Source organism: Homarus americanus, unplaced genomic scaffold, assembly GCF_018991925.1.
Source record: "Homarus americanus isolate GMGI-L3 unplaced genomic scaffold, GMGI_Hamer_2.0 scaffold30108, whole genome shotgun sequence".
Classification (NCBI taxonomy): Eukaryota; Metazoa; Arthropoda; class Malacostraca; order Decapoda; family Nephropidae; genus Homarus; species Homarus americanus.
This window is the reverse complement of record NW_024748109.1, coordinates 14,902,315-14,926,956: the sequence shown is the minus strand read 5'-3', so window position 1 is coordinate 14,926,956 and position 24,642 is coordinate 14,902,315. Positions and strand designations below refer to the sequence as shown.

Genomic DNA, 24,642 nt, shown 5'->3' with positions numbered 1-24,642 from the left:
AAAATTTAATACTCCTGTAATAATAATAATAATTCAGATAAGTAAAAAAAAAAAAGCTGCCTATCTACCTATTGGACAAACTAAAATCGTTCCGGACCACGGAATGTCGGACTAGAGAGGTACAACCTGTAGTGGTTATTTTGATGAAGGCCAAATCTTTTTGTATTGTGACTGGATGCAATATGTTTTTATAAGGAATGAATTAGTTAAGTCATGACTGATGTTTCGCCCTTCTTCCCACTCTCGATTTGGTCAATGAAAAACCCAACCCAATGCCAGGCTTGCTCTGCCAGCTACCTAAACAAGCTACATACTGTCTAGGGGGTCTGGTGGCAACGACCTTAAAATTAAGAGTAGATTTAAATTATCCCCTTAAGATTAGTGACCCCAGAATGGGCAGTATAAATAAGTACTGTACAGTATTCTTGTACTGTATTACAAACCGATATTTTTCTGGATCCAAGTCATCTTTATTTTTTTCTTTTCTTTGGTGTTTTCGTTCTTCACGTTTCTTACGATGATCTGCAATCATCTGTTGCCATCCTAGGCCAACTCGGTCTGATTTCAACTCTACAGCAACGGGCTCTAACATTCCTTGATCTGCAAAAAGAAGATTTTTAGCAACGGGGGACACCAAGTAATTTCTTATTAGTTGAGACAAAACAGAGCATGGTATGCTGAACAATGTGAAGTAATGTACAGTATTATAAACTCTTCTATCACAACTGATTGTCTGAATAGTATTGACTTATTTCTGTGTCTCAAATTTTGCTGTCTTTCCAAAGAGTTTTAAATTAGTAAAGAAATGATTCTTTAGATAATTATGAAACCTACATATTCCTGCCACCACTTAAAGTCTACAAATAATCTTACATACTTATTCACATCTAACATACTCATTTCATTACCAAATATTCTCTTGTCATTTCCCCCTATTTTTGCTATAAGCCCTGCCCTGACTTGGCCATCATTTAGATCACTAGCTATGGTGGCTATTAGACCATTCTTATTATCATTTTATGGCCATGCTTGTGTGAGATACCAATAATTACTAGATGGCATGGTAATTTGGTTTATTTGACTACTCTGAGTTCCTCTTCAAAGTTCTGCTGTATGGATGTACCTCAATACACTGGACTAATTGAGGCAGACCACAGTCCGGGAAAAGAGAAAGTCCGAAAAATGTGAATCTATCTGGGTTCGGACAGAACCTTGCTCATCTGGACTATTTCTGGAAAATAAGACACAAGTCTGGTTGTTGATAACTGTTTTCAATGATATGACTGCTTCATACTGTAAAGCATTCACCCAGAGTATAAATATTAAAAGTGCTTCTCTACATAATGAACGTCTACCAGGTAGTACTGTGTTACCAACCCGTGCAATAGTGTTGAACTTTTGTTTGTTTTAGCCCTCACCATATTGATGCCCCATGCCCATAAACCTGCTATGATAGCTGAAAGAAATATGACCCTCTGAGGACAGCTGTGTCCTCAGCCATTCTAATCCCTCTAACTATCGCCCCACTGCCCTAACTTCATCCCTCTCTAAGATTTTCGAAACTATCTTAAACTCTCATTCTCTCCGTCACCTTGAACGCCATTCTCTTTTGTCGGATCACCAGTATGGCTTTCGCCTGGCGCGATCTACTGGTGATCTGCTCTCATACTGCACCCATCTTTTGTCATCCTCTCTTTGGGATTATGGGGAAACTTTCGTCGTGGCCCTCGACATCTCCAAAGCATTTGACAGGGTATGGCACAAGTCTTTGCTTTCTAAACTTTCCTCTTATGGTTTTTCTCCCTCACTTTGTTTTCTAATCTCCAGCTTCCTTGAGAACCGATCCATGGCAGTTGTTGTCGAGGGATCGATCTCTCGCTCTTTCTCTAGCAATAGTGGTGTCCCACAGGGTTCTGTTCTTTCACCAACTCTCTTCCTTCTTTTTATCAATGATTTACTTCACACTACAACTTATTCTATCCAATCTTACGCTGATGATTCTACTCTTCACTCTTCTTCACATTTTCCCTTCCTCCTAACTCTCAAGCTAGATCTGTTTCTAGAGCTGATTTCATTTCATCTATCAATGTGGATCTGTGCAGCATCTCCGAATGAGGAGGTAGAAACTTGGTTAAATTCAATTGTAATAAAACTCAGTATTTACCAATCACACTTTCCAAATTAGATGATCTCTCACCAATCACATTTCAGGACACAATCAATCTGCCAAATTCAAATATAGATATGCTAGGCCTCACCATTTCCTCTAATATGTCATGGAAGCCACACATCCTTAACATAGCTAAAGCAGCCTCCCGAAAGTTGGGAATGCTGTACAGATGCAGTAGCTACTTCACTCCTGTTCTCATATCTGGGGTGGCTCTTCTTCTGTCCAACTGTTAGATAGGGTGGAATCAAAGGCATTTCATCTTATTAACTCTCCTCCTTTAGTCGATAATCTTTCTTCCTTTCTCTTCGCCGTAATGTTGCTTCACTCTCTCTCTTTTACAGGTACTTTAATGGGCAATGTTCGGTAGATTTGGCGTCCTGTGTACTGCCGGCAAGTCCGTGGGCTCGTTACACACGTCTCGCCCGCAGTGCCCACCATTTCTCTGTGAATGTCGTTCACACTAGAATAACCCCACACAGCCAAACTGTGGAATGCTCTGCCTTCTTCTGTGTTTCCATGCACATTACTTTATACAGGTACACCACCGATTTTCCGGCACCCCCTGGTTCCAAAGCCTTGCCGGATTACCCATTTTGCCAGACCAACCGAGGTCAGGTACAGGTACTGTAATAGTAATTCAACATTACAGTGGTCCCTCGGTTAACGAACACAATTCGTTCCAGAAGGTCGCTCGTTAACCGAATCCATTGTTTCAATGGTATATTGGGTAATTGGTTCCAGCTCACCGAAAAGTACATACAAAATAAAAAAAAAATGCAGTAAAGTGCACTTACTTTGAGGTGTGTATGTAGAAGGCTCCTGGTTGATGATGATGATGATGGGAATTAGAAGTGGGGGTGGAGGAGAAGGGAGAAGAGAAAGAAGTGGGGATGGAGGAAAAATCACCTTTCAGGGGACCCATGCTTGATGCCGTCATTTCACCAATAAAATTTTAAGTTCACTAGGAGTAATTCAAGATTATTTTCTTTAAATTAACACTGCACTATGCTATATATTATCAATATGTTAAATAAATTTCAAAATGACCAATAATTGTACAGTACAGTACTGTAAAAAGGTAAAAATACTCTGTATTCATGAGATCCACAAGAAAGATGTTTCCTCCACTGAACAGAGACACAAACAGACGCCTTGGTGGGTGAGTGAAGTGACTGATGGGTGCACCAAAAACTAGTTCCCTGTACTGTAATTATGTTAAATAAGTGTTAAAATGACTAATAATTTTAATATATAACTTGGAAAAATATCGCATAGCACAACCTTCTTGATATTTACTCCAATGGAAACGAATGTAGCCCTAGAACCGATTACTGTATCGGCGGACTAACCTACCAGCCGATGAGCAAGCCAAAACACGTTGCCATGTTTTCGTAAGAATTTTGTTTATCAAATTTTTGATCGTTAACCGAATTGAAGATTCTTATGGAAAGTAATTCGTTAACCGAAATTTCGTTAACCGAGGCGTTCGTTAACTGAGGGACCACTGTACACCTCTGACACACTAATTATACACCTCCTGTGTCTCTAAAGCACCATGGACTGCTAGAAACTTAAATTAAACAAGTATTAAATGCAAATTAAATGTGAAAAAGCCATAATTTTGAGCAACAGTAGTACACACTTAATACTGAAATGTACGACACAAAAGGACTAACATTTTATCTCTTGTGCAAACTATGTGATGTTTATACTCAAATTAATCAGTATCTTACAAGGATTCCAGCAATGCAAGTTATATTCTGCTAAGTCTAGTCAGCTACATTTTACAGGATAAAAACTTTAAGCCTAAAGCTACCTTCACCCGGGCTGGGAGGGAGGGAGGGAAGTTATGTGCCGTCTCGTAATTTATCTGCTCTAAAGGAGGTGCCGGACCATCAGTTCCCGGAAAATCAGTGGTGTACCTGTACCTTCGTTATTTAACTTGATTGCAATATGAACCTTATTCCATTATAAAGTATACATATTTAGCAAAAAATAGTTATAGAAGAAAAGTGAAAAAAAAAATATTTTACTAGGTAATAGTGGTGTATATTCTGCACTCTGATGAGAGCGCCCGGGTCGAGTACAGATTATTAAATTTTTCCCTCCAAGGGCAAAAGAAAATTTTACATATTGAGTCATAGCAAGCTTACTCTTGAAGATAAAAAGGTTGGGTTTATTGTATTAGCTTAGGAAATACTGTACATTACAGTAAGCCCTCTATAAGTCAGCACATATGGGGCTCTGGCCTTGCCGAGTTATCCCAAATTCCGACTTATCGAGGCACTCCCCCTCCTACAAAAATACAACAATAAAAAATTATCGACCTATATACAGGTGCTCCCCTACTTACGACTGCTTGGACTTACGTTCATCGGTACTTACGACGTGCTCTGACCTTACAACCATTGGGACATGCGGCAGTCGTGACCAAAAATATTGTCAAATGACGCGCGCATTTACTATACCGAAACGTTTCTGTCCCGGGCGAGAGCGTGGCGGGCGGGCGGGCTTGGGTCGCCGCGTGGGTACACTCACTCAGTGGAGCGCTTAGTTGGTGTTTGGCTATCGTATCCTATATACTGATTGTGCTGTGAACTTTCATTATTATCGTATATAATTGACTTTATAATGACTGGAAAGCGTAAAAGTGAGAGTGCTGGTGGTGCTCCAAAGAAAAGGAGACAGGCAATTACTTTTGAGATGAAAATGAAGATAATAACTGCATGAGAATGGTAAGACTGTAGCAACAATCTCACGTGACCTAGGTTTCTCACACTCGACCATATCCACTATTCTGAAGGACAAGGAACGTATTCGTGATGTAGTGAAAGGAACAACACCAATAAAGACAAGGTCCTATTCACAATATGGAAAAAATATTGGTGATATGGATAGAAGACCAGATACAGAAGCGTGTACCCTTAAGCCTTCTAACCATACAGGCTAAAGCAAGAAGCCTGTTCCAAAGCCTTAAGGAGCAGGCAGGAGATGAATGTGATCAAACCTTTACAGGAGGTCATGGGTGGTTTGATAGATTTAAAAAACGCTACAGCCTACACAATGTTAAGGTGAGTGGAGAGGCAGCTAGTGCCGATGTTGATGCTGCCGAAACTTTTAAGGAGGAGTTAGATGAAGTGATTGTGGAAAGGAATTATTTGCCTGAGCAAATATTCAATGTGGATGAGACTGAATTATTGTGGAAGCGCATGTCTGAGCGGACATACAACCACAGAGGCGAAAACAATGCCAGGATTCAAGACATTCAGGGACAGAATTACACTTCTGTTGGGGGGGAATGTTGCTGGTTTCAAGCTAAAGCCCTTCATGATCTATCATTCAGAGAACCCCAGGGCTTTTAAACATGTCAGTAAGCACACACTGCCAGTGTTTTACCACAGTAATAAAAAAGCTTGGATGACCTTAGCACTGTTTGAGGATTGGTTCATGACTTGTTTCATTCCAAAAGCCAAGGAGTATTATCTGCAACAACGGATTCCATTCAAGATTTTGCTGATTTTGGATAATGCTCCGGGACACCCACCACACCTGGACGACATGCACCCTGATGTTAAGGTAGTCTACATTCCACCTAACACTACCTCTATTATCCAACCCATGGATCAAGGTGCTATTGCTGCCTTTAAAGCGTATTATTTATGCACGACCTTCGCTCAGGCTGTTGCTGCTACTGAAGGTGAGAAAACGCTCAGAGAGTTTTGGAAGGAGTACAACGTTTTGTCATGTATAAAGAACATTAGTACAGCATGGGATCAGGTTACAAAACATTGCATGAATGGAATATGAAAGAAAATCCTGAAAAGATATGTGAACAGTTTCAAAGGATTTAATGAAAATGAAGTTATTTCTGATATTAGTAACAAGATAGTGGAGTTAGGTAAACAGCTGGAGTTAGAAATTGATAATGAAGATGTTGGACAGTCGGTTGAAAGTGTAGCAGAAGAGCTCAGTAACGAGGATCTTATTGAACTAGATGCACAGAAAATTGCAGAGGAAGAAGAGAGACAAAATGTAGAAGAAGAACCTGTACCCCCAAAAAGTTTTCAGTGAAACAAATGGCAGAGGCATTTGCCACAATTAATAAAGGAATGCAAATGTTTGATGGCATGGATCAAAATTATGAGCGTTATGCCAAAGTTGACAGAATAATCCAAGATGCACTTGCTTGCTACAGAGAAATTTATATTGAAAAGAAAAAACTAACTGTGGTCTAAATTGGACATCTATTTTAAGAAGTCCCCCAGTGCTGTCTCCTCACGCCCCACCAGTGCTGCCTCTTCACTCCTCGAGATGATCCAATACCTTCAACCAGCAAGTTTCCACAGCACATAAACCTGTCTTTAGAAAGCGACACTGATGACCCACCCAGCCCTGTCTCCTCCTCTCCTTCATCCAATTAATATAGTCTCCATGTATCCTGTAAATAGAAAATTATGGGGGCCCCGTGTGCATTCAGCCGACTACATTAAAGGTAAGTGCTCAGTCACACTGTATCCATTCCTCATTATTTATTACTTTTATTGTACTGTATCCATTCCTCATTATTTATTACTTTTACTGTACTGTATTTCATTGGAGATTTTTTTTTTTTTGTCGGACTTACAACCAGTCGGACTTACGACCAGTCGGACTTATGACCAATCGGACTTATGACCTGCATTTGAGTCCCTAACCCCGTCGTAAGTCGAGGAGCACCTGTATGTGTACACCCACCTCTCGTTTTATGCGGGGTTACGTTCTTGAAAGTCACCGCTTAATTAAAAAAACGCTTAAATTAAGCATAAGTTTCCCAGAAGAATACATGTAAATGGTACAGGTTAGAGGAACCATCATATACTGTACAGAGTAACTCACAATAAATATTCTTTTACTTTACTCATTCGTAAAAAAAAAAATTAATAAAGGGAAAACAATAACAAATACATCTTAAATAACACTTACATTGACAACTGACGACTTCTGCCTGACAAAGGTTGGGTAGTGGAGGGTTGAGGAGGGAGGCTACTGAGGCAGAGGCGATGGTACGGGCGAGTCGGTGGTTGAGGTAGGCTGTGGTCTGGAGATGCCAGATGTCGATGACTGAGATGCGTTGCTGTCAGATTTCTTGAAATATGAGAGCAATGTCTTTTAGGTGACTTTCATTTTCTTTGTAGCACTGCATAGCCGAATGCACATTTCTACTCACTTTTGAGCTACGATCACTATTTATATCGTCTTCATCTATACTAGCCAAATCATGCTCAATGAAAGTGAATTCCTCTGTCAACCGCTTTGTTGTTAGAGTTCGAACGACCTCAGGCTCCTCTTTCTTCTCTGCTTCCCCATCTTCCCTCTCTTTTTCTAAATCAAGCTAATTTTGAGGAGAAAGTTCTTCTTTAAGAGAGTCTAATAACTCCTGCACGTCATGTAACTCCACCTCTTCAAGACCTACTTTCTTTGCCAAACTCATAATGTTTTCTCATGTTTTACAAAGATCACTTTCAACACTAAAACCTCTAAAGTTATGCACAAGATGTGGACACAGTTTTTGCCAAACTCCATTCATACACGAACTACTAACTTTGTCCCATGCCTCACCAACAAACATTATAGTCTCTCTAATGTTAAAAGATTTCCAGAATTCTTTAACAGTCATTTTACCATCATCAGTAGCCTTCACTACAGCATCAAATGCTTTATTGAGATAATAAGCCTTAAACGTACTAATCACTCCTTGATCCATAGGCTCAATGAGGGTTGTCGTATTCGGTGGAAGAAAGACAACTTGAATGTTTTCACAATGATCTTAAATTGAAGGTGGATGTCCGGGGGCGTTATCCACTAGCATTAATATTCTAAAAGAAAGATTCTCACGTTCACAATATTGACGTAACTCATCTTTCAGCTTAGACACAACATAGTCACAGAAAAGAATACCGGTAATCCACCCCTTGTTATTTGATAGAGAACTGGTAAGAGATATTTAGAATAACCCTTGAGAGCACGTGGGTTTGCAGAGTGGTACACCATCACTGGTTTTAATTTGCAGTCACCTTCAGCATTACCTCCAAACAATAAGGTATAACGATCCTTAGTGGCCTTGAAGCCTGGTGCTGATTTTTCTCGTGAGAGATATACATTCGTGCTGGCATTCTCTTCCAAAATAGAGCAGTTTCATCCAGATTAAAAAATCTGCTTTGCAGAATAGCCACTTTCCTCAATAATACCCTTCAGAGTTCCGATGAATTCCTCGGCAGCCACGGCATCGGCAGATGCAGCCTCCCCTCTCATCTTGATGTTGTGATACCCGTATCTTCGCCTGAAGTTAGCAAACCAACCAGAACTAGCACTGAATGGTTTCACTGGGCCTTCTTCATCCTTCTCTAGCTTTTCATGGATTGCCTGTGCTTTTGCCTGGGCTAGGAACATGCTGACTGGTATGTTGCGCTGACTTTGATCTTCAATCCACGTACTCACCATCCTTTCCATGTGCTCCATTATAGAACTCTGAGCATAGGAGGTTTTTGTTGCACTTGCAGATGTCCCTGATTGAGCACTGTTCTTTATCTTCTCAGCATTGTCTCGAATGGTGTGAACAGTGCTCTCACTTAAACCAAGCACATGGCCAACATCTGACAAACGCTCTCCTCTTTGAAGGCGGGTAATCACATTTCATTTCACGCCCATTGTGATTGTTTTTCGTGCCTTTTTAGCTTTAGGCACCCCAGTGGGGGCAGATGGACGTTTTCCAGACATGCTCAATGGGGAAAACAGCGTTTAACACTAAAAAATAATGTGATAAACACATAATGCAAATAAAAGCACAGAGAAAAAGTAGTGCTGGTGTGAACTGAAAAAAACAATAAGCGGGAAGCTTGCTGGACGTCGTCACAGTTGTTGTACAGAATACTTCATTATCATCATTATCTTCATCATTAACAAAATATTCAGCTTCCTATAAATTACCCTTAACCAAACTTAACCTAAACATTAACAGTATATACATAGTAATACAACATAAAACAATCGTGAAGCAAGGTGGAGGTGGGAGAGGCAATACAAGATTACAAATACTTAAGTGAGGAGCTGAGATGGCTGACGAGTAAGGCTGAGTATTGTAGAAGACGGTAGGTAGTCACTGTGCCGTAGGTTTAGAGGATAGGTGATCCTGTGGTCACTTCCCAGAGTGTAGTGCTCTCTCCTCGAACTCGAGCTGACAAAGAAGACTTGGAGGAAGTGATGCAACAACCAGAATATGGAGAAGGGAAACCCCGGAGTGGTAACTAAGACGAGTCATACTCGTGTCTCGTCCCTAGATGGCGTTGCTCGTGGTGCTGGGTAGGTAGATCAGGACAATAGATGGCGTGGTTCGTAGTGCTGGGTAGGTAGATCATGACAATTGGTGGAGGGGTTCGTAACACACCCCCCCTCCAAAGACCTCCATAGCGCGGGCGCGAAGGAGGTGATCACCTGATGCGTCTGGAGAGTAGCTGCTGCATTTCCACTGGAGCTCGGGATAAGGAGTCTGCAATCAGGTTGTCCACCCCCTTTATGTGCCGGACTTATAGATTATAGGGCTGGGTGAGGAGAGCCCAGCGGAGGATTCGCTGGTTGGAGGTCTTGTTGGTTTGGATGAACGTGAGTGGGTTATGGTCGGTGAAGACTAGGGTTGTTTGTGGGCAAGACTGGAGGTAACATTCAAACTTCTTTATTGCCAACACCAGAGCCAGGGCCTCCTTCTCTATGGTCGAGTAGTTGGTCTGATGTTTTTTCAACTTGGCGGAGTAGTATGCCACAGGGTGAAGGACATCAGTGGTTGGGTCGGGTTGTAGGAGCACAGCCCCCACTCCGACACCGCTAGCATCGATTTGCAGATGGAAGGGCAAGGTGTAGTCAGGGGGGTGGACTACAGGCTTGGAGGCAAGGAAGGCTTTGAGGCGGTGGAAAGACTGGTCGCACCTGTGGTTCCAGATGTAAGGGACCGCAGAACTGGTAAGGTCTGTGAGGGGTCCGGCCACGCTGGAGAAGTTACTGCAGAACCGACGGTAGTAGCCGCACATCCCCAGGAAGCGCATGAGTTCCTTCCTCGTCATTGGAGTGGGGAAGGACAAGATGACTCTAATGTTTGCGTCCTTGGGTCTCACCATACCATGCCCAACGATATGTCCCAGGTAAGTCACTGAGCCCCGGCCAAAAGCAGATTTAGCCAGGTTTATGGTGAATCCAGTCTCTTGCAGTCGTGCCAACAGTATCTCCAAACGCACCAGATGTTCGTCCCAGCCGTCCGACACCACCACCAGGTCATCCAGGTAGGCGAACGTCCCACCTAGGTCCTGAATTAGATAGTTGATGGCCCTCTGGAATGTGGCCGGAGCATTAGAAAAGCCAAACGCCATAACCAAATATTGAAAAAGACCAAATGGAGTTATAAATGCCGAGATTATTTTTGCCCTATCCGTGAGTCCCACTTGATATCCTTTCAACAGGTCCACGGTAGATTTAAATTTGGCACAGCCTATGCTGTCTATTATATCTTCAATCAAAGGTAAAGGGTAGGAGTCTGAGACAGTGACCTGGTTCACTTTACGATAATCGGTACAGAAACGAAAAGTGCTATCGGGTTTTGGAATGAGAAGGCAAGGTGAAGCCCAGGGGGAGGTACTAGGCTCAGCTAAGTTATGTTTTAACAAAAAATCTACCTCCTTTTTCATAATCTCTCTTTTTTGTGGATTTAGTCGATATGCTGATTGCCTAATGGGTTGTACTTCATCTGAGATTAGCTTAATATCATGTTTAAGTATATTGCAAAACCCTGGGAGGTCTGACGTGACTTTAGGAAATGTTGATAACTGAGTGAGATCTTTTGCTTGAGATGGATTCAGAACAGAAAAATACTCATCCAAGTTGTTGAGTATGTGACTGTTAGCAGGGTTCTCTTTAGGTAGAGGAAAGTCTAAATTCTCCAATAGATCCATGTCATCTGTCTCCGGCTCCGGCCCTGACAAAACCGTATGCAATACAGGTTGGCTTATAGCCTCTGGGATGTCTTCCTCTGACTGCCTGGAATGGTAAAGTTTCATGAGATTAATGTGAACAAGTTGTGAACCTTTTCTGCGATCAGGAGTATGGACTATATAGTTGAGGGGAGATAGTTTATTAGCATTGACTTGAAAGTTTTGATGGAACCGTTCCAAGCAACCTTGGGACGGTGGGTGGTAAGCCGAAGATGTACAATGGTCCACACTGAGGTCTTTCATCACCTGTTTGAACACAGATGGATCAGATTGTTGGGCTTTAATGAGCTCATCCCTACTAATGGTCTTATTGTACAGATCTTCTGTGGGTAGTAAGATAATGGAGGTGGTTTCAGATAAAGAGGGCCCATTTCGCACACTCTGTGACCGGGTGACAGCACAAGATGGGAAAAGATGAGGAATAGTTTCTTTAAGGTCAGTGGTGGAGTTGACAGGTAAGGGAGAGTCGACTGTCTTTATGTTAGGAACCACTAGATCTCCTACCAAGTCATTACCCAATAATAAATGAATGCCGCTCACAGGCAATGGATCTTTCCTAATGGCCATTTGCACTTCCCCAGTAATCAAGGGACATTGGAGGTGCACTTTAGCTAAAGGATAGGAAGAATGGGATGAGAGATCTGAAATTAGAACACTCTCATTAGTAAATGCGGTAGATATATCAGGAATGACGTTAAACAGGAGGATAGATTGTGCTGCGCCCGTATCACGTAGTATACGAATAGGGAAAGAACGAGACCCCTCTATGATTGAAATTTTTCCCTCATAGGTGAATGAAGAGAAGAGATCCTGATGGGGCCTTTCCACATTGGTGGTTGCTATTGGTTTGGATTTGGGATCCAGGGAACTACTTTTAGCAATTCGACACTTTGGGTGTTTACAAGTCTGGATCGTATGGCCTGGGTTTTTACAGTAAGAACAATAAAACTTGGTTGCATCAGGGGGGGTAGGTGTGGGACCTTTCGACCTACCACTCACGTTCCCAAGGTTATCATCAGAGGAGGACCTAACATGTCGGAAAGTACCACGTTCCCTACAGCACAGTGACTCCACCAGCAAGGCGTACTCATCAGCCAGCTCAGCGGCACGTCCCAAATTAACCTCTCCACGATCCTCCACATGCTTCAAGATGTGAAATGGTATCTTGCTCTTCCACTCCTCCAGGACTACCAAGTTTAACAAATCCTGAGGTGGCCATTAAGAAAACCTAGATAAATTAATTAATGGTCAAAAGATAAGATAAGTGGATTACCCTAGAAAATATCACGGCAGTGGATAACCAGAAAGTCCCGGAAACTACCCAAGTTATACCTAGGGAACTTACACTTATGAATATTGTTCTTCTGAGAAGATCCTTAGATAAGGATAAGAGACTTGAAACAGGAAGGGCGTATTACGGCATTTTATATAAAGATCCGGATTAACAACCCTTGAGTAAACAGGAAGAGCGTATTACGGCATTAATATAAAGATCCGGATTAACAACTCTGAGATACTTGAAAGAGGAAGGGCGTATTACGGCATTTATATAAAGATCCGGATTAACAACCCTGAGATACTTGAAACAGGAAGGGCGTATTACAGCATTAATATAAAGATCCGGATTAACAACCCTGAGATACTTGAAAGAGGAAAGGCGTATTACGGCATTTTATATAAAGATCCGGATTAACAACCCTGAGATACTTGAAAGAGGAAGGGCGTATTACGGCATTAATATAAAGATCCGGATTAACAACCCTTGAGTTTGGAATGATTGACCCCGAATGAGATAATGAGAAGAACAATAATGGAGGCTTTATAATTATGGGGTCCTGGTAGAGCGGGGCGTCCCAAGATATCACTTCACCCTAAACTAGTGACTATGGAACAGCCTACTCTGGAGTGAGGGTACGGCATTAAACAGATCCGGATTCTTCCCTACACTAGATAAGACTTACTACACGACTGCCACGTGTAATAACAGGTAAGCGTTATGACACTTGGAACCTAATATCCTACGTCTGTCACTCTTACTGTACGGTAATACCAATATATGCACACACATATGAAGGAAACTTTAAACCACCGTAAAGCAATAGTGAACAGAAGTGACTGGGAGGAATAATTAACAAGGAGTTACAAGGGAGGAAGGAATATGGTACTTAAGGTCGTATCCTGTCAAGGTCGCCATTTGTTAGGAGTTGGGGATTTAGAATATAGTTAAAAGTCTACCCAGATCCCAACAGGCAACAACAAAAAAAAACAAAGACAATCGGACTATAAAAGGGTAGACAAAGGATGCGAGTTTTTGTTGTGTATAATAAAGTACCATAAATTCCTTAACAAAATATTCAGCTTCCTATAAATTACCCTTAACCAAACTTAACCTAAACATTAACAGTATATACATATTAATAAAACATAAAACAATCGTGAAGCAAGGTGGAGGTGGGAGAGGCAATACAAGATTACAAATACTTAAGTGAGGAGCTGAGATGGCTGACGAGTAAGGCTGAGTATTGTAGAAGACGGTAGGTAGTCACTGTGCCGTAGGTTTAGAGGATAGGTGATCCTGTGGTCACTTCCCAGAGTGTAGTGCTCTCTCCTCGAACTCGAGCTGACAAAGAAGACTTGGAGGAAGTGACGCAACAACCAGGATATGGAGAAGGGAAACCCCGGAGTGGTAACTAAGACGAGTCATACTCGTGTCTCGTCCCTAGATGGCGTTGCCCGTGGTGCTGGGTAGGTAGATCAGGACAATAGATGGCGTGGTTCGTAGTGCTGGGTAGGTAGATCATGACAATTGGTGGAGGGGTTCGTAACACAGGCGACCAGGTGAATACGCGCGGCAAATTTAAACTGTCTTGAGAGCGTTATTTAAAACACAGGGATGCGTAAATTAGCTTTTGGTGTTAATTGAACAATCGCGTTTTTCCAAAAACGCTTTAATCAAACACGAGTTACCTTTCATGTCATTACTAAATGTAAAAAAAGTAACACTTAGCAGCACTGCAGGTGAAGAATGAAGCATCATAGTAGGTGACACAGATGCATGATAGGTGACACAGAGGTATGATAGGTGACATAGAGGTATGATAGGTAACACAGAGGTATGATATGTGACACAGAGGCATGATAGGTGACACAGAGGTATGGTAGGTGACACAGATGCATGATAGGTGACACAGAGGTATGATAGGTGACACAGAGGTATGATAGGTGACACAGATGCATGATAGGTGACATAGAGGTATGATAGGTGACAGAGGTATGATAGGTGACAGGTATGATAGGTGACACAGATGGTATTGACACAGAGGTATTGTAGGTGACATAGAGGTATGATAGGTGACACAGAGGTATTAGTGACAAAGGCATGGTAGGTGACACAGAGGTATGATAGGTGACACAGATGCATGATTGGTGACATAGAGGTATGATAGGTGACAGAGGTATGATAGGTGACACAGATGCATGATAGGTGGCATAGAGGTATGATAGGTGACAGAGGTATGATAGGTGACACAGATGCATGATAGGTGGCATAGAGGTATGATAGGTGACACAGAAGTATGATAGGTGACACAGATGCATGATAGGTGACATAGAGGTATGATAGGTGACAGAGGTATGATAGGTGACACAGATGCATGATAGGTGGCATAGAGGTATGATAGGTGACACAGAAGTATGATAGGTGACACAGAGGTATTGTAGGTGACACAAAGGCATGGTAGGTGATGCAGGTGGCCAGATGGATTCCAAGACGATATCCATGCCAATTTATCTATTGCCGAGTTATCGAGGGTTTACTGCATCTGCAAATAGTTTTATGCAGGTAATCAAAACAAAATTATTAAATCTATACGTAAGCACGAGTATAACACAAATTGCAGTGCATGGCTGCCACTCAAGCTCCCAAATGTAAACATTCCTCGCTCAAAGTTTCTATATTTTTTTGCATAAATTATACATGTGTTTATAAATGCTTTTTATTTTCAAAATTCAACTAAAATAATAATTGTAAATTATTGGTTTAATATAATGCATAAAAATATTACATAATTTTTTTTTTACTCAAATAAATGAATTTCTTTACTTACATGTTGTTAGATGTTGGAGCATTTGGTGATGTGCTTCCCCTCTCTCACCCTTTCCCCCCTTCTCTGTGCCCCACAGTGTCATACTTAGCCCGAACAAGGTGATTAAATCTAGTTTTAGTGGGAGTATGAATAGTGCATACTTATGAGGGAGATGAACTGTCACAAGGTAAGCCGTGCTGAGATACTATATGTGCAACACTCTTTTTTTTTTATTTTTAGCCACAATGACATGCAGGGAAGTTCCTTTCACATTAGGAATGTTTGTTGAAGGGCCAGACAAACTATCACATGCACTAAAAGGGCCAGGGACAATTGGAGAGGCCTCAGGAAGCACCACACTACCTCCACGTGATACGATCTCCTTGTACATTTTACGTTTTCCCACCCCTCCACCTTAGCCAGCAAAACAAGGCATGGTTTAAAACTATCACAACACTGTTACCAATAAATTAAATCACTGTGATAAACAAGAAATCAGCACAAGCCACGAGAAAATGGTGGTCAAGGTTACGTCCTGTGTCACTGAACCACGAGGGGCAACTGGTGTGGTCACTCACCAGTCTTGCATGTCTAACATTTAAACACAAACATAAAATTATTTTATTGTAATTTTTGAGTTCATACGCAAATTTGCGTATGAAAACTCCAAGTGTTAATTATAATGAATCATACACCATAAGAGGCTGATCATACGAGAATATAATATTGAGTCAATGAAAGAATCCTGGTGAACAGGATAATGCCCAGTCCCCCATACACCCCTAGCCTGTTTATATACACAGGGGTGGTAGAGATGTGTGGCACACAGATATGATACATATAAAGGCAAGACTTGGACTGTGGCATGTGCTGTGTGCGACGCCAACTCACAAACATTTAATCTCATGTACAAACACACATACCATCCCAACTACTGCTGGATATCCTTGAATTTTTTAAATACTGTAAAGTATTTCAGATGAATAGAGGAGTGGTCCGAAGCACAATAGAAAATCCGAAAATAGCGAAAAAAGAGAATTCCAGTGTAGTGAAGTCTAGTGTGTAGAGGTTCTACTGTATCTGTACAGCACCAAAGCAAGGACGAAATCAATTTAGTTGAATATGAGGAACTTTGACAAGGATACTAAGCATGATTTGAGTAGTTGGAGAATGTTTTAAATGTGTGGTTAGAGGAAAGGTTGCAGAAGAGCATCCTGTTACTGGCTTCATTTCACTGTAATTCTTTATTTATACTCAAGAGAAAGATCTTGTTTAAAAGAGTACTGTACCCAGTACTATATCTACATACAATGTGGAAAAACATTATCATTTCCTGTACAAAGTCTACAAAAAATATTGATCTTTGTAACCTTTTAAAAGGACCTTTAACTAAATTTAAGTTAAGGATATATAAAACACTCTAAAACATGTGAAAACTTTCATAACATATTATAGTATTCAATACTTGTTTAATTTTTCATCTTGCCACCAGTTGAAGTTTATTTGGCATGAATTCCAATATTTCGGGGAATTACAGGTACTGTAATCACAACATATCTTCATTATCCAGATCTACTTGATCTTCTCCTGCAGGCAATGTACTGATAATGTGTTCCATGTTAACAACATGTGTTTCATCTGATTCCATGCATTCTCCACCAGATTAGGTCCTGTGAGTTCCCAAACCACTCCAGCACTTAATACAGTATTCTTGCACATGCTTTATGAATTTTTTTTTAGCATGATGAGATGATAAGTTCACATCCTTCTGCAGTTACAGTACTTACATATAACACTTTACAGTACAAAACAATTATATATGTGAAAACAGTTGTCGACAATCAGACTTAATCTGATTTTCAACCTGGAGATTTTTATCTCTCTTTTTTATTTTTGACGTAATAGTGTTTTACTAACCTTGTTAAGTACTTAAAGACCTTAGTTGTTGGAGCAGATGAGAAGTGTTATTTCCAGCCCCCCCCCCCCCCCGTCCCCCGCATAGATTCATTTTTCAAACTTTCGCATTGCCCGGACTGGGGTCTGCCCCAATTAGTTTGGTGCATTAGGGTTTTTATTGTACTTTCATTATTCTGTAGTGTTTAACATCACGTTATTTACAGTATTTAAATTATTTGTTATGTATGGTATATTATTGTTGTTTTGTAGGACAAGGCTGTGCTTTAACATAACCTAAACTATGTAATTAACGCTCTTCCAATTTACAAACTGGGACTAAGAACGTAACCCGTTTGTAACCCAGGAAAACTACCTGTAATAATAATCAAGAGAAAGTAATGTGTATTATTTAATTATCTTTGATGCTGACAATAATAATCTGAGGCTTTCTGTGTGACAGTGATGAATGAGCAAAATTTATGTTTCAGAAAGATTCCATCAAAGTTTTAAAAATGAAAATATCCACCCGCGATGATATAAAAAATAGTACTGTACCTATATTATTTTCACAGTTCCATATCTTTGAGTTTCTTACAAGCTCCACCTGACACACTAGACTGCAAATCACTATCCTCCAAAAATTTACGAATGCAAAAAGCGCAAATTTATAACATATACTGTACATGGAAGCATCACAATTTTATGTTGACTGAGGCAGATTGATCTCACACTGATCCGGAATCCACACGGCCCAGCTTACACTGACTTACAACCAAGTGAAATTATTAATCTTTGTTGTCTTGCTGAAATCGCAGTTAAATGATTAATTTTCACACAATTTCTACAGTATATTATTAGTCAAGAATCCAAGCATGCTGGCAGAGCACCAAGTAATTTTCTAAATGGTGTACTGCATACTAAGCTGATGCAAGAGTGGTACCCCACAAAATCTTAAATAAAAAATTTTTATTACAGAATATAGGTACAGTTGTACCACGGTTAAGCGGTCAATTGAACCCACAGGGTACCGCGTTAAGTGAAAACTGCGTTAAGTGAACAACAGAACATATGGGATTAATTCCAATAGAGACTGGCCCGACCCCCAAACTCCACTTTTTGACGACACACAACTACTGTTGACCCTCGTTAATTCGGACTAATAGGGGGGGAGGGTGTCCGTTTTAGCCGATTGTCCGAATTAACCGATTTAGGGGTTAATATCGCATTATATTTCAAAGTCATTGTTTCCGTCACGATTTTATTGCACTTTCCACTGTAATACGTAAGTAATTTCAGCAAAAATATTACATTTCCGTGAATGTATTATATCAAGCACAGTATGAATAGAATATCATTGTAATATAACAGTATTTTAACCGAAAACTAGTAAAAAAACGAATAACATCTCAAGAACATCAAAAGCTTAGGTAAAGTCTTTTGTTTTCGTCATGTATTTTATCCTATTTTACATTGAAATACATCACGTTTCAGCAAAACTACTATTTATTTCCGAGAATATATTCATTCAGGCGTAGTTTAGGTAAAATATACGTGTGGTGTAACAGTTTTTTAACCGAAAACGATTCGAAAAACACGTACCCTCTAGCCCTGTTCAAGGAGAGGACTGGGAGAAGCTGTTTGGTGCTGCAGACGATGACAAGGAAAATGATTTGCATGGATTTTAATAAAAATATTCAGAAATATGGTATCGTAGTATTTATTCAAGTCAATTAGGATAGAATATTATTGTAATACAACGGGTTTTTTTAACTGAAAACCAATCGAAAAGCGATTACGGTAACATCTTTTGAACGAACGAAAGCGAAAGTCATTGTTTTCGTCACGATTTTATCGCACTTTCCACTGTAATACGTATGTAATTTCAGCAAAAATATTACATTTCCGTGAATGTATTATATCAAGCACAGTATGAATAGAATACCATTGTAATATAACAGTATTTTAACCAAAAACTATTAAAAAAAACGAGTAACTTCTCTTGAACATCGGAAGGTTAGGTAAAATCTTTTGTTTTCGTCATGTATTTTATCCTATTTTACATTAAAATACATCACGTTTCAGCAAAACTACTATTTATTTCCGAGAATATATTCATTCAGGCGCAGTTTAGGTAAAATATACGTGTGATGTAACAGCTTTTTAACTGAAAACGATTCGAAAAACACGTGTACCGTCTAGCTGATTGATACTCAACAGCTGGTGGTGCGTCATGCGTCGTTGTAAACAATAGGAGGTTGAAGTAGATTACCGGGTATTATAGTACGTGTGAAATATCGAAAAGGTTTTTATTACCGGTATTTTTTGTAGATCAATGAGTACTGTGATACCGTATATGATATGATAAGTTAGGCTATGCTAAGAACTTCAACATTGACTACTGAAAACACGTTGTAAGGTAATTTAGCCTATTGAAAGTTGGTGAGCTTCATTTGCTGAAGGAACTGCACAACTTTTCATTACTAATTGGTACATATTTTACGTTTCCATTGTTTACTGGCAGTAAATGGAAAATATTTTTCATGTCTGAAGCTAAAAGTTGCATCCCCCCCCCCCCACACTAGTGGTGGAGATGTTACATTTAACCAAAAAGATGCTGGTGTTTTATCCCAGCAGTGGGTGGACCAGCATTTTAGCTTAAGGTCCGCGTAGGTAATATTCCTAAAAAGAAAAAAGAAAAGAAAAAAAGTTCGTTCAGATTTTGTCGGAATTATCCGAAATCCGGATTAAAGGGGTCCGAATTAACGAGGGTCGACTGTATGTTGTAGTAAAAATAACATCTTAATTTTATGATGGTACATGCACACAATTAATACTTAAGAGAAATAGAGAAATACAGTCGCCAAGTTAATGTCCATTCAAATAATGGATTCGACTCCGTCCCCCTCTTCTCACACTACACTGCTGGCTCTTCCCTCTCTGAGAAATTTTTGGGGGAAAACCACTAGATTTTAATAAATAATACCTCAAACTAAAGTTAGGATAATATAATTGACATTGCTGGATTCCTTGTAAGACCAGGAATATTTTGAATATAAATGTCATATATTTTGCATAAAAGATAACATATTTACTCAGAGTAAACATTATATCTAAAATTTGTATGTCTAATGCAAAATCTATGATGTTTATATTCAAAATAATCATCAAATTGTAAGAATTCCAGCAATGTAAATTATATTCTGGCCGGGTAATTTGTATGAATTTTATGAGCTAAAACAAATATCTTCAGTTAATAAAAAAAAAAATATTCTTCACGACACTATCTGTCAATCAAAGTACCCCACCTTGCCTCCCCCCCCTTCCAACCGTGCCAGAATGGTCGGTCCGTCCCAACCCTCCCTACCAGAGAAGCTTTGGGAGAAAATAGTAATTTACATTTTTAGTAATAAATAATAACTCAGATTAAAGTTAGGATAATATAATTGACATTGCTGGATTCCTTGTAAGACCAGGAATATTTTGAATATAAATGTCATATATTTTGCACAAAAGATAACATATTTACTCAGAGTAAACAATATATCTAAAATTTGTATGTCTAATGCAAAATCTATGATGTTTATATTCAAAATGATCATCATATTGTAAGAATTCCAGCAATGTAAATTATATTCTGGCCGGGTAATTTGTATGAATTTTATGAGCTAAAAACAAAAAACAAAAAATATTATACTTCACCACGTATATGAGTAGATGAACCGAGTTAAGTGAAAGTTCGGTTCTGGCGAGGCACCGCGTATATGAGAAATCGCGTTAAGTGAAACCGCGTTAAGCGCGGTACAACTGTATTTCATATTCTACAGAAACCACAAATATCGAAGATCTATTGTATTCGAAAGCCATTTTCCATTAAAAAAACATATCGTCATAATATAATACACTGTACTGTAGCAAGATCTCCTGAGATAATTCCAGAGCAGATGTGATGCAGATCATTCAGTATTTCTAATAGCACTGTATACAGTACAGTACAGTATAACCTTGAAGATATCAAGCAGGACAAGATTTTTTTTTCTATCCTAAAATATTAACACACTTTACCACTCTAAGATGACTGGCATGACTTGGGAAGACTCTGCAAGAGAGAAATCTCTTCAAATAAACTCATAAGACAGCATCATATGACAATATGACATATAATGATAAACAAGGATATTTATCTTATCTGCTATGTGCACTGCCCCCAAGGGGGAAATCACAAAGAAGATCCTCCAGGCCACCCAATCAAAATAAATCTTCTTTGCATTATCTATTTCTCTTATTCCCCTCCCCTGTTCTCTCCCTAATGCATCATTCCTCCTCTTCTTTCTAAAATGTAGGCTGTTATCCTCTACCCAATGCTCCTGCACACCCACTCTCCCATCATCTCCACTTGCATCCTTTTCATATATCCATGCCACCTAAATGAACATCTCTTCACTCAATCCACTACACAATCTACATCCTCTACATCTCCCTATTCTGGACAGCCAGTTCACATTGATATGTCTTACCCCTTTCACTCTGTTAATCCTAAATACACACTCAAGGAACTCATTTTAGAGCATACTGTTGCCTACTTAGCCCATGATTCACTGCGATAAGATATAAACTATTATACAAACTCTCAGTTCCTTCTTCAACTTGGCTCAAAGTTTACATTCTTAGTGATACATCTCAGTTCTCCAATTAATATCCTGTCATAATATTATTCTCTCCCTAATATCACTCAAAGTGCACCATTTCTATTTAATTCACCAAACAAAGGTAGTCTAGAATTATTCAAGGCTGTTTTAGTGTTGAGTTAATTGTATGCCTGGTAGTACTAAGCTGTTCAATAAGTTAGTTAGTCACTGACTGAGGAAAAACAGTTATTTGCCTGACTATTACAACCATACATTAAACTCAATAATTTGAATAAGGTGACTTTCAAACAAATTTTCTGAAAACTTTGATGAATGGGGACTTACTCTGCTTTCCAAGGCTTGTTCCAGGTTTGTACCCCATTTTCTGAAGCATTGAGAAGCCTTTATTCGAAGAGCTAATGGCAGTGCTGAGACCTTCCTCTAATCGTTCCTTCTGCACCTCTTTCATGGTCTTAAATTTTGTTTGCTGTTTAACATCCTTAATTTTCTTCTTTTTCTCCATCTCTGCTTGCCGTTTAGAAGAATGGGAAAACATGAGTCCTGGTCTGATGTCATCTTTGCCAACACTGAAGAAGAGTTAATATTATTTTGTAGGTAATTCTCTTTGTTGTGTTAACACCACAGCATTAAATATGACAGGAATACAGGATTTAATAGATCACAAGAAATAAACAGCTTCAGCTGAATTGGGAAAAATTGGAGATTGGCCCTGAAATTCAATTTTATATATAGTTCAGCAAAGATCAGGCAACTCATGTACAGTCAGAATATCTAGGGACTTTAAAATCCAAGGTCCCAAGAACCCTGACATGTGTGTCAGGAAGTAATAAACCAAATATGAAATTCATCATCATTATGTAGCAGTTAAATTAAATACTGTACTGTACTTACACAACAAAAGTACCATACACACCTAATCAGGCCAAGGCCAAACTGTGCTGGTGCACACTGTAACTAATGAGAAGAAAACCATCATTAAACTATGTAGTATTTTAGTAGGAACACACCACTGAGAACTGCTAGACTTTGAGCCATTCCTGCTATAATCATACAGAGTTCAGAGACCTTCTTTTAATTACAGTACTTGTAGTGAAGTTGGAAAGCTTGTGTCATTAAATAACTTGTGGTGTAAGAATCAAACACATTAGTGAATTTTAAATGATGATTTTATTAATGTGGAGTGTACAACTGTGCAACAGTGACAACAAAGTGATGAAATACCAGCAGTTATCTCTAACCAACTACGATTTTTAGTACAGTATACACATTTTATATTTTTTAGTACACTGTTTTACTAACTACAGTATCCAGTTTGAAGTATCCACACTTTGTAAGATATTTCTAATTCAAAGAAGCAGAAACGCTCACTGGATCAGGTTTGTCAAATAGTTCATCTTGTTCACTTCGTCGTGTATGTTCCTCAAACATCAATTCATTTTCATCTATCACGCCCAGATCCTCTACCTTCTCGGCTCTTTTAACTCAATGGGTGCAGTAGGAAAGCAGATCACCAAAAGATCTTGCCTGGCAGACAAAGGTTTCCCCATAATCCCTAAGAGACCAAAGATGGGTGCAGTAAGAGAACAGATCACCAGTAGATTTTGCCTGGCAGAAACCATGCTGGTGATCCAACAAATGAGAAAGGCGTTTAAGGCGACAGAGAAAATGAAGTTTATAGTTTCAAAAATCTTAGAGAGGGATGAAGTTGGGCAATGGGACGATAGTTAGAGGGATTAGAATAGTAACCCTTTTTTGGGATGGGCTGAACCAAGGTATGCTTCCAAGAAGAAAGAAAGTTTAGGTTTTGAGGCAAAGGTGAAAGAGGCGAGCAAGTACAGGGGCCAGAACCTCAGCACACAAGGTGTCCCGTCTGGTCTATGCTCCTTACTCACATCCATATTGGATAACTTACCAACAATCAACTCTATAATTGGAGATTATAGGAATGAGCATAGGTTCAGTAGGAGGAGTAGGAGGGGTAGAGTTGGAGGAAAATAAGGTGCCAAAGAGATTAGCTTTATTAGAGAGAGTGTTGGCTATAGTGGTATCAGGTCGGAAAAGAGGAGAAAAAGAGGGAGTGCAGAAGTTATTCCAGATGTTTTTGGTTAAGGACAAGAAAGATTTACTAAAAGAAGAGTTAGTCAGGTCAGCACTTTTTTAAAAGTCAGGTCAGCACTTTTTTAAAAATAAAGTTCCACTTAGTCCTATTAAGACTTACAACGATTCCTGGAAGCAATGGAAGAGGAGTGAGTAACAGCAAGAGATAGTTTCATAACTCGATATGCCCTATCTCTCTCTCTCTACATGCAAGAGAACAGGAGCAATCAACCCATGATTGTACAGTAAAGTGAAAGCTTTGGTAGAAGATGGGATAAATGCACTCATACCACCCATTATAACCCTGGCAATGCTGTCAGCACATACCAAGGCATCCTGAGTGGAAAAGCAACATTCATCCCAGAGAAGATTTCTTGCAAAAATTGTCAGTGTGCCCTCCGATATTGTCACAGGTGACGTTTAAACAGGAGTGGGAGAGTTGGTCGCGCCCAGTTTGATTTAATAGAAATAAGATTGTGATCAGAAAATCCTAAGGGGGCAGAAATTGAGTATAAATAGTGTGAGGGGTTAGAGGTAAAATAAAGATCAAGAATGTGAACAAGTAGGTTGTGTCGATCTGGAACAAGTGTAGTGTGTTTAATTATTTGTTCCAGATCATTAAATAAGGAAAAGAGACTCTACCTGGGTCATCCACTGCAGAGCCAAGGCACTCTCTGTGATGTACAGTCCTCCAAAAAAGCTTCTGAACGGTTAGTCATTCTACATCCACGACC

General features: G+C 39.6%; 1 protein-coding gene across 1 annotated transcript in view; it reads right to left on the bottom strand.

Moving 5' to 3' along the window:
* Positions 1–442: 442 nt before the first annotated feature.
* LOC121880107 (G patch domain-containing protein 11-like) overlaps positions 443–24,642 on the bottom strand; it is a gene marked incomplete at its 3' end in the record, with an annotated part of 45,584 nt that continues 21,384 nt past the window's right edge. The window contains 2 exon segments of the mRNA XM_042387164.1: positions 443–600; positions 22,136–22,377. Coding sequence (XP_042243098.1) covers positions 443–600; positions 22,136–22,377 — 400 coding nt within the window.